Here is a 13295-nt window from a genome sequence, read left to right on the forward strand (position 1 = left end):
GATACTTGTGGACATCATTTGTCTCCAAACTTTTTTTTAAATCAGAGAGTCTTTCTGATTTCAGAAAACAAGGCTGTTCTGATTGCAGACCCGTTGTAGCTTTTGTTTTGTATTCTGTAAACTTCAGAAAGCACATTAAGCTGAGGAGGTAGAAAAGTAAGAGAGAAAGAAACTAGGCCAGAAAGAAGAGGGGGGATGGGGAAGAGAGCGACAGAGAGAGAGAGTGACCAGAGGGAGTAAAGAAAAGAAGGAGAAAAACTAATGTTAGTTCAATTTTCAAAAGAAAAACCAGTTGAATTTTGAAGCCAATTAATTATCTACCTGTGTTTTGCTGACAGAAAATGTAATTGCTAATTCCTTGCACCTATGAGACAGAGATCACAATTTCTAACACTATGGGGGTAATTTCAACCTAACCCATTGGGAGGAAAATGGGCAGGTTAAGTTCGGCTGCCCATTCCATACCTCACCCGATTTTACTCTCCATTGCCTTCAATGGAGAGCAAAATCAGGCGTGGTGTAAAACGAGCAGCCAAACTGAACCTGTCCATTTCCTGCTGACAGGTTATGTTAAAATTACCTTCATACAAAAGGGAGAGAGAGAGAGAGAGAATAGACAGACAGTCTCTTTCCTCATTCTAATTTTTTTAAAGTTGAATTTTGAAAGGAAACAAAGTTACTTTGAGGGAAACAGATAGGAAAGGATGGAAGGAGAGAAAAGGGGAGTAGAGATGGAAACAATTTGGGTGAGGGAACCTATGGCCTCTTACCATCTGCCCTTAGTTAAGAGTGGGAGCTGGAGAAGTGGATGGAGGCTTAAGGGTGAGGGGAGTGGCAATGCAAAGGGGATTGTGGGAAGGTGAAGAGATGGGAGCATACGGGCAAGGAAAGCATTAATGATTTGCTGAGGGGTTGTGAAGAGAGCCACTGAGGGCCACTTTTTCCTTGCAATCCTACCCCAAATTTAGCCTGCAGCCAAGGTGACTCCTTTTCCCACCACACCATACCATACCACCTGAAAGGAAAAGTGAAAAGACAGAGAGAAACAGAGGACAGAGCGTGAACCAAAAAGAGTTAAAGGGAGAGAAGGATAAGAGAAGAGAAAGAAAGACAGAAGCAGAAGAGGAGAGACGGAGAAAATCAATAACACAATGATATCAGAGATAGGTAAGAGAGTGAGCATATTCTCTCACTTACTGTGTACAACAGAAAGCCTCCAAAAGCTTGAGATTTTCAAATAAAACAGTTGGACTATAACCTGGTGTTGTAAGATTCCTTACATTTGTCAACCCCAGTCCATCACCGGCATCTCCACATCATGTGTACAACACCACAGGGGATCAACAAGTGATAAAAAAAACCCAAAACGTGACAATCGCCAGGCATTAATGTAAAAAGCACTGTTGGAGTCAATAAAATAATTAAACTATTCTATTTAACAGTGGTCAAAAAGCTGCAGTATAATTGTAGCACAAGTTTTTTTTCATTGTTGCAAAAAGAATAGAATCCTTAGTGTATAAAATCAAAACATTAACATCAAAGCTAGTGTCAACACTCAGGGCACCATGTTACCACTGCATTTTCTGAATTCATTAACTTGTTTCAACGACAGTTGCCATGACAAGTATTCCAGTGACTGCTTCCAGGGTTGTTTAAAGTTATAACGCATTCAAATGTGGTACAGAAAAAAATATTTGATAAAGGGCAGTGAATCCCAGAGCTAGTGTGTGTTATACACATTGAAAAAGATTTTCATATTTTGTTTTCATATTACACATTATGTAGCCTCTGCCTACTGCCAGATACTATTTAGCCAAAAAAAAATCATATTTATGATGTGGTGGATATGTAATCAGTAAACAATATGCAGCACTGTGTAAGATTAACATTTATTTGTTATTTGCTGTTATAGCTAGCTGTTGGTTTACATGTAGTATGTAGTTATTCTCTTTGATGGAGTTTTGACACTGCCTTAAATACTGCATCTGTTGTCGCTGAAAACCGGGTACTGCTTTAATGGCTGCACTTTGGATACAGAATCCTATCTGAATGTGTCTGCTTCAATTCCTTTAACAGATAATGATTAGTGGGTTGTGCTCACGCTGTGTTTCCACAAATCAAACATCTGGCAGCTGGAGGACACCGTTCATCTGTTGCCCAGTTTTAGCCATAAAGTGATTTTCACCGCATCTGTATTAAATAAAATAAGCTGTTCTCATTTTACAAAGCCTGCAAAAGCTTGATTATAATTCATGATGGTCCCGACAATGGCCGGCTGATATAATTTAATGTGGAGGTTGCTGTTTAGCATTAATGATGACCACATGTAGCTATTACTGATGATTATGTTCAGAGTAGTTTTGCTGGTGGGCTATAATTATGTAAAGTACACACGCATGGTTTGCAGAGCTGTGATTAGTTATTCCCGATCGATGCTGCCAAAACTCAGATTTAATGACCCCTGCATGAAACACCTATGGGGACAATTGTTTTCTTTGACTGTCATTGGATAAGCCTGTGTACATGTGACTGCTGAACACTGGCCTGTTGTCCGAATGAGTACATATAGGTTATTAGAAGGAAAATCTATATTAAATGGATGCATTGAAAACTAAAGCTACAGTGGACCATGACTTTTTTAAAAATTCATTTAATTCTGAAGCATTTTCCAAATTAACTAAAACTTTTAATTCCCTTTAGCTACCCTTTATCAAATATTTTTCTCAGTACCACATGTAGAGTAATTATGAAGTATATTCTCTTTATTTACTTTAAAGTTGTCATTCATCAACAATATCAGGATGAATAAAATTACAGCTATCTTCATTCTAAAACTAACACTGGATCAGTTGAACAATGAATCGGAAAAATAAGTAGATGAATAAAAGGATGTTAAAGCAGCTCGAGTCAGTTAATCCTTTGTAACATGCTGTTTATACCTTTTTTGTAAATTCTTGATAAAGAGTCATCACTTTTCTGTTACTATAGGAAGATTTTTATTCACAGGAAACCACAATTTCATTTTTAGCATCTTATCACACCCACTGCTGAGATGGAAAGGGCATCATACGTTTTGATTTAAATGACTTTACTATCAGATGCGGCCAATTGTTGAAATTCCCTGCAAAATATCTATTTGGAGCAAAAATTAATCACCAGAAAGTACCTAGTGCCTTAAATGAGTAATGTGAGTTGGCCTTAAACTGGGCCCCAAGTTACTGCAGATAGGGAATATGGTAGTATGTAGATTGTATTCAAAGGTTAAGAGGGAACGTAAGCAGTAAAGAGAGGATTAGAACCCCTTTATATTCTGCCTGTTTGTTATTTTTTTCATATTGAGTCCTGATGCCATCATCAGATTATTGTCCCAGTGGATTTACTTCTTCTGATGAGCAAGAGAGCTTAATTTATATCAGTAGGTACATCGTTAACCTGACTTCAGATGTGTGTGTGTCAATTCAGTTGTGTCCTAATGCTGGGCTCAATAAGTCATTGATCCATTCTAACTCCCATAGTATCACCAGCACTCAGTTATTCAACAAAATGGGGGTGAAATTGGACCTCATTGCACCCATTTTCCGGGCCAAAAAACGAGGGCCCAGAGATCCTATTTAGGGGGCCAACTGCTCGCATCCAAACAGTGTCGGAAACACGTCCAACGCCATATTTGTTCGGGCACAGTAGAGGCATCCCTGGTGTCAGCCTAAAATCGGTATTAGGCTCCTTCAATATGCTAATAAGGGGCCTAAAATCTGTCCTTTAAATTGCCTACTTTTGATTTTTTTTTTAAATTTGGGTTGTCCCTTCTGTGATGTAATCTGAGATGCATTCAAAAAGAAAATAAATTAACCAATTATGGGCTGTTTCTGTAACTGTTTCTATATGGCATAATCTGCTGTGCCAGTTTTATGCCTGGTCATCAAATTGATAAAATCTACCCCAGTTTGTCAGTAAGGGAAAGCTGGCAATGGTTAACTGCATTAAAGGCACAGCATCGTCAAGAAAAAGTGTCTGTCAAGCCTTTTCCCATTTTCAGGCACACAATACAGGAACAAAAACACATTGAAGCATGTCTGCTTGTCACTTGGGCCTGACATACAGCTCTTTTCCCTCAGCAAAAATAATGTTTGACAAAATACTTTTTAAAGAAACCAGTGCCTTTTTAAGTGTTACTTCAGGTGTTCAATGTCTAATTAGTGGTTCATTAATAATTTTCTTTTCTCTTAGGGCAAAATTGTTCCGTGGAAAAAAAGTCCATGGAGAATATGATATCAGAGTGGAACAGGTCAGTATTTTTTCTATCTTCAAAGCTGTTGTTGAGTAGCATGAAATGTATGTGAGGTGTGATTATTGTATGTATTTAATAGTCTATCCTCCTGGGGTAAAATACTAAACCTGTTTGGCGAATAAGTTGGCATTTAATAAAAGACCATTTTGACAGTTCCCTATTAATTGATGGCAGTGGTAAACACTCTGTAAGATTACACCATTGGACTGAATATTAACGAAGATTGAAGAGCTGTCATTTGTGAGGAGCAGTTTTCACTATTCCTTAGTAGGTGATAACAAACAATAGTGTTCAGGGATTGACAGCAGGCACTAGAATAATGGCAATTGCCTTCTGATGCCAGCACAATGCAAAATGAAAATGAAAATGTGTGATGCCATTTCCTTTGTTTAAATGCAATTGGTTTCAATAATATACCGAAACAAATAATGATTACGCTTTAAGAGATATGATTACTCAACTGTCGCCCCTTATCGAAGTAATCTAGTATTAGATTTTTGCGTTAACTATTGCATAACGCAGTCTTGTTTGCTTCATGTGACTCCGCTACCCTTTGTAACAAAACAGAAAACATTACTTTCTGACATCACAACAGAAAAGACAGTAGGATAGAAATCACCATTAGTGATACTAGCGGAAAAATGCAAAACGTGTTCATTTGACATTCCTATATCTGCCACTTTAACTGAGACATTAACCCATTTATTTACAAGAATGTCATAAGAACACTTAATCGCATTTGTCTGCTAATATCGCCAATAATAATTTTTAAATTAATGTCTCACGCAAATAGATAAAGGTTTCCTCAGTTTTATTTCATTTTATTTCTGCAATATTTGGGATCTGCTTGGTAATATTTTGGCTTTTGGAATAATGCACACTTTGTCAATTCTGATTAACTAACATGTGAATGGAACTACCTCTCTTTGGGGGTTTGTTTTGACTTTCGGGTGTTTGACCTGCTCCACCCCTCTGGCGAAGAGGCCCTTGTGATTTTGATGCTCCGGCCTCATTTACATTCGCCAGACAAGCCACAGGGCGTCAAATAGGCATGCCAGATTCGGCAAAGGAATCCGGGCCGGAGCTGCCATCAGGAAGGTGAGATGTGGGGGGTGGATATCGCGATTGCTGAATGCGGGGGTCCCGGGGTGGCAGCAGCCCAGATTATTTTTGTGGGCCCCAGAGGTGCCCTCCTGCGCCCCTCAGACCCACGTAAATAATTCAAGACTTAACTTTGCCGGACCTCTTCCCTTCCATCATCCATGGAACTGGTTGAAGCCTACACTGCACAGGCTCCGACTAGTTCCTACCTAAAGTGGCATTCAGGTCCTATTTAGGTTATAGAAACCCACAATAAAAGGAGCCTGAAACAGGCACTTTGGACACCCAGAGGTCGACCCCTTTTAAAATGGCACCAGCCTGAATTTGCAGGGTGGTAAGGCCATCGACCCCATTTTGAGACTGTTACCATCCCGTTAATGCAGTGAAAATCGACCCCATGGTCTGATAACTGAGGGAAATTTTCTCCTCATTGTTAGAACACCTAGAATATGTTGTATAGAATCTAAGTGACACAACCAGCATTTTTTTATGTGTACTGACTGATGGCAAACTTGGCAACAGATCTTGCATTTTTTAAGGAGCTTAGTATTCATAAACGTTTCACAACTTGCTTGTCAATTTGGTACAAAAACAGCCCAATAAATTTAACGCTTTATCCTCACTAACTGGAATTTGCAAGTTAGTAAAGAAAGAACTTGCATTTATATAGCACCTCTCACGATCTAAGGATGTCCCGATGCTCTTTACAGCCAGCGAAGTACTTTTGAAATGTAATCACTGTTGTAATGTAGGAAACGCGGAAGCCAATTTGCGCACAGCAAGATCCCACAAACTGCAATGTTATAATGAATAGTTAATCTGTTTTAGTGATGTTAGTTGAGGGATAAATATTGGCCAGGACACTGGGGATAACTCCCCTGCTCTTCTTCAAAAAGTGCCGTGGGATCTTTTACATCCACCTGGTACATATGTCTGGAGATTAACTCAAGAGGCCGCTCACACAAAGTAGAAATTACTGTTGGTGATATTGGTTAACGTGTGTCCTCAGTATTCCAGAGGAATTCTTGCCCCTTTTAAAATAAAGCGTGTAATACAAGAATAAAATAGTAGAGGAATGTCATTTGAATGTGTTAAGTATTCCTTGGCGAACAGCAGCAACAGTAATTTCTTGGCTCTTGTATTAAACGTTGCCTGCACCTGTAAAAACATTCATAAGACTAAAGACAAAAATAAAACTTACATTCATTTAATTTTGGGTAAGTCAGTCTTAGAGGACTTGGGAAACTGTGAGCTGCACAGCTTATCCTACACACGATGAAGACTCCCCTCACTCACCTGAGTAGTTGGAGCTGAAATTGCTCCCATCAGTAATTTTAATTAAAAGGTAGTCGTGAGTAGGAAACTGGACTTTTTTGCTAAAATTATTCGATAGGCAGAATCCCACTCCCTTTGTGTCTTGATAGTTATTAGGCCCTCATCACTTCTGAAATGATCACAAACATCCTATACTACATTATGGGCCGGATTTTGCTGTTAAAATAGCGGTGAGTGCTGTTCAAATCAGACAGCAGTTTCTGGCAACTGCACACGCGCAATTAAACACGGAAATCTGGAAGTTGCTGGCCAAGATGCGATGTTCCTCCAAAAGCTGCACGAAAACAGCGTCTCGCTGGCTGGCTCCCCATTTTTATGGTTTTATGAAAGGGAAATCGTGTTTGACAAATCTACTGGAGTTTTTTGAGGATGTAACTAACAGGATAAATACAGGGGAACCAGTGGATGTGTCACATTTGGATTTTCAAAAGGCATTGGACAAGGTGCCACACAAAAGGTTGTTATACTAGATGAGGGCTCATGGGGTTAGGGGTAATATATTAGCATGGATGAAGGATTGGTTAAAGGACAGAAATCAGAGAGTAGGAATAAATGGGCCATTCTCAGGTTGGCAGGCCGTAACTAGTGGGGTGCTGCAAGAATCAGTGCTTGAGCCTCAGCTATTTACAATCTATATTAATGACTTAGATGAAGGGACTGAGTTTAATGTATCCAAATTTGCTGACTATACAAAGCTAGGTGGGAAAGTTACCTGTGAGGAGGACACGAAGAATCTGCAAAGGGATGTAGACAGGTTAAGTGAGTGGGCAAGAAGGTGGCAGATGGATTATAATGTGGGGAAGCATGAGGCTATTCACTTTGGTAGGAAGAATAGAAAAACAGAATATTTTTAAATGGTGAGAAACTATTAAATGTTGGTGCTCAGAGGGATTTGGGTGTCCTTGTACACGAAACACAGAAAGTTAACATGCAGGTAGAGCAAGCAATTAGGAAGGCAAATGATACGTTGGCCTTTATTGCGAGGGGGTTGGAGTACAAGAGTAAGGAAGTCTTGCTACAATTGTACAGAGCTTTGGTGAGACCACACCTGGAGTACTGTGTACAATTTTGGTCTCCTTACCTAAGGAAGGATATACTTGCCTTAGAGGCGGTGCAATGAAGGTTCACTAGATTGATTCCTGGGATGGGAGGGTTGTCCTATGAGGAGAGATTGAGCACTAAGGGCCTATTCAGTGAGGGCTTGGCAGGGTAGATGTTGAGAGGCTGTTTCCCCTGGCTGGAGTCTAGAACTAGGGGGCATAGTCTCAGGATAAGGTGTCGGCCATTTAGCACTGAGATGAGGAGGAATTTCTTCACTCAGAGGGTTGTGAATCTTTGGAATTCTCTACGCCTAGAGGGCTGTGGATGCTCAGTCGTTGAGTATGTTCAAGACTGAGATCGATAGATTTTGGACTCTAAGGATTCAAGAGATATGAGGATTGGCGGAAAAGTGTTGAGGAAGAAGATCAGCCATGATCTTATTGAATGGCACAGCAGGCTCGAGGGGCCATATGAATATATTTCTTATGTTCTTAAATATATTGAATGGCGTGACTTTCCTGAACTTACCTCATAGATATGAACTAATCTCACCAAAAAAATATTAAGTCAAGTCATTTGAAGTCTAAGTAACAGTGTGGTAAGTCTTAATTACTGCCTCTCTGACACTGAAAATTAACTTTTACAAGTGTGGAGTCCCATTCCTTCAGATTTTAAATGTTGTTGGGCATTTAAAAAAATTGTAAATACTTTTTTTTTACTTTTTCTTTCTGTCTCTCTTAATTCAACCTTTCTTACCCTCTCTTTATTTCGCTTTCTGTACCTGATTTGACATTGAATTCACTATTCTAACTTGCACTTCCTGGTTCTGACTGTGCTGTTATTAACGATGCTTCAATCTGGTTGGTTAAGGAGATACACAGCTGCTTGTCTTGTTCACACAGGTCCCAGATGCCCTGTAGAGGGCGCCCTGATTTTCAGCTGTCTAATTTAGAGGAACTGACCCGCAAAAGCTCATTGAAAGTCTGTGGGCAAATGCAAGTCTAACAAACGGCAGGTACCGTTCGTTCACCGCTCACAGCAAAATCCAGCCAATTATCCTCCATACCTGTGGGTTCTATCTAGTGGTGGTCTAAAGTTTTGCCATTCTGAATATTAAAATCCAATAATTTGCATTTTAGGGGCTGACCTATCCAGGTAGAAATCAAAGTGAGAGATTGTATCACGCTTTTGACTTGCCTCTTTATATCCAACTGATGCATTACACTATATTCCTATATATGCTACTTATGTTTCTGTAAGAAACAATACAGGATATAGCAAAATTCTAATATACATTCATTTAATCAGCAGCCTTACCAGTCCTGAAAGTGCCATACAGTTTTAAAGTATCCATACATTTTCAGTACACGCAGGTCAATAATATCCTGCAAGTTTCGGTGATTATTATAAAATAAAATTAGACCATTTCTTTACGCCAGTCCTCTGATGGCTCAATAGGGTAGAGATTTGTATGTGTTGCACCTATTTTACGGGCGTAACATTGGCGCAAAGCATATCAATTTGACGGTAGAACAGCCTGCACCCCATCTGTGCTGGCGTTGGTCCCACAGCTAAATTCATGGGGGCCATTTTTTGGCATCCTGGGCCTAATGCCCGTTGAAGGACCCCTCTACAAAATGTGTTCCTGATGAGCGGGGCAGGTGTTGGGTTTCTTCAGTGGCCCCAGTGGCTGCCAACAAAATGTAAGTATTTAAATCATTCTCTTTTTTAAAAAAAACTTTCTGTACAGCCAGGAGCAGGTGTGCTTCCCCGGACTCCCCAGTCCTGGCAGTCGCCCCCGCCCCCATCCTGTTGCCCCATCCAACCCCTCCCCTCCCGTAGCCCCTACCTGAGGGCCGCTACCGGTGGCCCAAAATTCATTTCTCTTGTGGGGCAAGCTGCCTCTGGAAATGAAAGAAAGAAAGACTTGCATTTATATAACGCCTTTCAAGACCTCAGGGTGTCCCGAAATGCTTTACAGCCAATGAAGTACTTTCGAAATGTAGTCATTGTTGTAATGTAGGTGCGACCGACACTGGCAGCTCTCCCCGAAAATGTAGTTGGTGTCTACGGCATTGTCCATTAATGTCTGTCCCACTGTAGCCAGCACATCTGCAACGCCTTCTTCTCTCTGGACCATTCTCTTTAAACATGAAACAACTTCCATATGTATGCCATTGATACTTAAATTTACCCCTCCACTACCACCTTGAATACCACAGTTATTACTGTGCTGATTGACTGTCTGTCTGACATCAAGTCAAGGTTGAGCTAGAACTGTCACTGACTAAACAATGGCAAAACAGAAGCCATTCTGTTCAGTTCTCATAAGAAATTTCACACCTTAGTTCCAGTTCCTTCCCTCTTGCTACTTGCTCAAGCTGTACTCAACAGTGTGAATCTTCGGGATCCTGCTTGGCCCTGAATGGCTGTTCTGTACAGGCCGTTAATGTAAAAAAACACCAAACTATTAAGGAGAGTTGCGATCCAGAGTTTTCTTTGGTGTAGTAAAAGTGACTGCCTTGGAAACGTGCAGAGTTGTTGTTGATTGTAACTCATTTGTGTCATCCTTAGTCGTATGGCTACTAATTTCCAAGCACACGTATTTGCTGGTACGGAAACTGGAACAATTTATTCCATGAAGTTTAGTAATGTGTTGTGTTGCTCAGGGAGTTTGTCTTTTGTGTGAAAATTCAACTTTCTTCCCACTTTTATTCAATGGAACTTAAAGAATTAAATAAGGAAATTTTTTTTGATAATTAACAATTCAAATAAAACTGTATTACCAGAACATCGAACACCAAGCATTGAGTCATTATTTGTAATAACTACTCAATGGTAGACCAAAATACTTACGCCAATGTTGAGAACGCCTTAAGGCATCCTTCCAAACTGTAGAGATGAGTGACTTTGGGAGGGGAAACTCAACCTACTGCTAAGTACCTCCATGTATCACCAAAAAGTATAATTTTTTTAAGAGTTCTTCTTTCTGAAGCGCTGAAATCTAATGCAGGATAATTGGGTCTGGGAGTTTCCATGCAAATAGTGCCATCCACTCTCTTTTCCAATTGATTGTTTTGGTTATTTTCTACATTTGTTACACATCAATCACATTATGCGAAACCTTTCTCCCCAATTTCAATTTTCCCCCAAGTTGCATTTCACCTCCCTGCTGCCCCGACCAAATAAAAAAATTCTCAGCTACCACCAGCAGGACACTTCCCAGGCTCAGACTAAGAGGAAAGCTTTGGATACTACTGTCATTCTAAATAGTGAGTTCTGAGGTGAGTCGATTATCAAATGCACATAGGAATCAAATGTCAAAGCCTGCACAAAGCTGAAGCTCAATATACAGCATGCTAATGTGGAACTGTAAGGACCTCGGAGTCAATTAAAGGGACCAGGATCCCGTTCTGCACCTTAACACTCCTCTTACCTGTGCTGTATTCCTGGAACTGCCGGTACTCCACTATTGGCATAATTTTCTTTTTCTTTGATTTTCTATCTTTTGAAAATTTAAAACCCCTCTCCCGGCGGCCGACTATCCATGCAAACTGAGCCTCAACTCAGCACCCAACCCCCCCTAAATCTTAGTGCTGGCCTCCATCATCAACCTGGAACCAGCTTCCCCAACATTTGGCAGCAACAAAGATATCGGCCAACCTTCCTGTCAGCCAGTCAGCAATGCCATTTGAGACACACTAATCTATTATAAAATAACAGACTACAGAGAATACATGCTGTGCTATAATTTAATTTTGGGAGGTTTGGATATTATCTATCAGGTCACTGGAACCCCTAGCATTAATTAGAACCTTACAAGTCCTTATTCAGTTTTTATGGTCTGTTTCTACAGGCACAGTCTACACTGTTACAAACTCATATGGCCAGATTTCAACTTGTCAAGGTTTGCAGTTCCTCTGCCACAGTTTCCAACAGAAGTAGCAAAAAAATTATTATAATGAGACTGCTAATAAAATTTTACAGTAACTGGCTTCTGCACTTTAAAAGAAATGATGTATCACCCAGAAAGTTTTTAATTATTCAGTGGTGCTAATATGTTTCTTTAATAATTAAAACCTGCTTTTCTCTGTGTGGTATTAATCAGCCTTAACGATTTATTGCAATTTGTACATATTCAGGGATCAGTACCATAATTATCCTTTTTATAAGAATATGATCACAAATCTATTTAGAATCATAGAAAGTTACGGCACAGAAGGAGGCCATTTGGATCATCATGTCCGTGCCGGCCAAAAAAGATCTATCCATCTTAATCCCAATTTCCAGCACTCGGTCCGTAGCCCTGTAGGTTGCAGCACTTCAAGTGCACATTCAAGTACTTTTTAAATGAGTTGAGGGTTTCTGCCTTTACCACCCTTTCAGACCCCCACCACCCTCTGGGTGAAAAAAATTCTCCTCAGCTCCCCTCTAATCCTTCTGTCAATTACTTTAAATCTATGCCCCCTGATTGCTGACCCCTCTGCTAAGGGAAATAGATCCTTCCTATCCACTCTCTCCAAGCCTCTCATAATTTTATACACTGCAATTAAATCACCCCTTAGCCTCCTCTGTTCCAATGAAAACAACCCCAGCCTATCCAATCTTTCCTCATAGCTAAAATTCTCCATTCCTGGCAACATCCTCGTAAATCTCTTCTGTACCCTCTCTAGTGCAATCATATCTTTCCTGTAATGTGGTGATCAGAACAGTATGCAATACTCAAGCTGTGGCATAACTAGTGTTTTATACACTTCTAGCATAACCTCCTTGCTCGTATAATCTATGCCTCGGCTAATAAAGGAAAGTATCCCGTATGCCTTTTTAACCACCTTATCTACCTGTCCTGCTACCTTCAGGGATCAGTGGACATGAACTCCAAGGTCCCTCACTTCCTCTACTCTGCTCAGTATCCTCCCATTTATTGTGTATTCCCTTGCCTTGTTTGCCCTCCCCAAATGCATTACCTCATACTTCTCCGGATTGAATTCCATTTGCCACTTTTCTGCTCACCTGACCAGTCCATTGAAATCTTCCTGCAGTCTACAACTTTCCTCCTCACTCTCAACCACGTAGCCAATTTTTGTATCATCTGCAAACTTCTTAATCATGCCCCTTACATTTAGGTCTAAATCATTTATTTGTACCGCAAAAAGCTAGGGACCTCGTACTGAACTTTGTGGAACCCCACTGGAAACAGCCTGTCAGTCACAAAAATACCTGTCGACCATTACCCTTTGCTTCCTGCCACTGAGCCAATTTTGGATCCAACTTGCCACTTTTCCTTGGATCCCATGGGCTTTTACTTTTCTGACCAGTCTGCCATGTGGGACCTTGTCAAAAACCTTGCTAAAATCCATGTAGATTACTTCAAACACATTATCCTCATCGATCTTCCTTGTTAGCTCCTCAAAAAATTCAATCAAGTTAGTCAGACACGACCTTCCCTTAACAAATCCATGCTGACTGTCCTTGATTAATCCGTGCCTTTCTAAATGACGATGAATAATGTCCCTCAGAATTGTCTCCA

The 13295-nt window shown here is 40.3% G+C and overlaps 1 protein-coding gene across 1 annotated transcript in view; it reads left to right on the forward strand.

Annotated features, from left to right (window-relative positions):
* syn2b (synapsin IIb) overlaps nt 1–13295 on the forward strand; it is a 282170-nt gene that overhangs the window by 130610 nt on the left and 138265 nt on the right. The window contains exon 2 of the mRNA XM_067998658.1: nt 4228–4285. Within this exon, the coding sequence (XP_067854759.1) occupies nt 4228–4285 (58 nt within the window). The remainder of the gene's footprint in view (nt 1–4227; nt 4286–13295) is intronic.

Source organism: Heptranchias perlo, chromosome 17 (genome assembly GCF_035084215.1).
Source record: "Heptranchias perlo isolate sHepPer1 chromosome 17, sHepPer1.hap1, whole genome shotgun sequence".
In the NCBI taxonomy this organism is placed as follows: Eukaryota; Metazoa; Chordata; class Chondrichthyes; order Hexanchiformes; family Hexanchidae; genus Heptranchias; species Heptranchias perlo.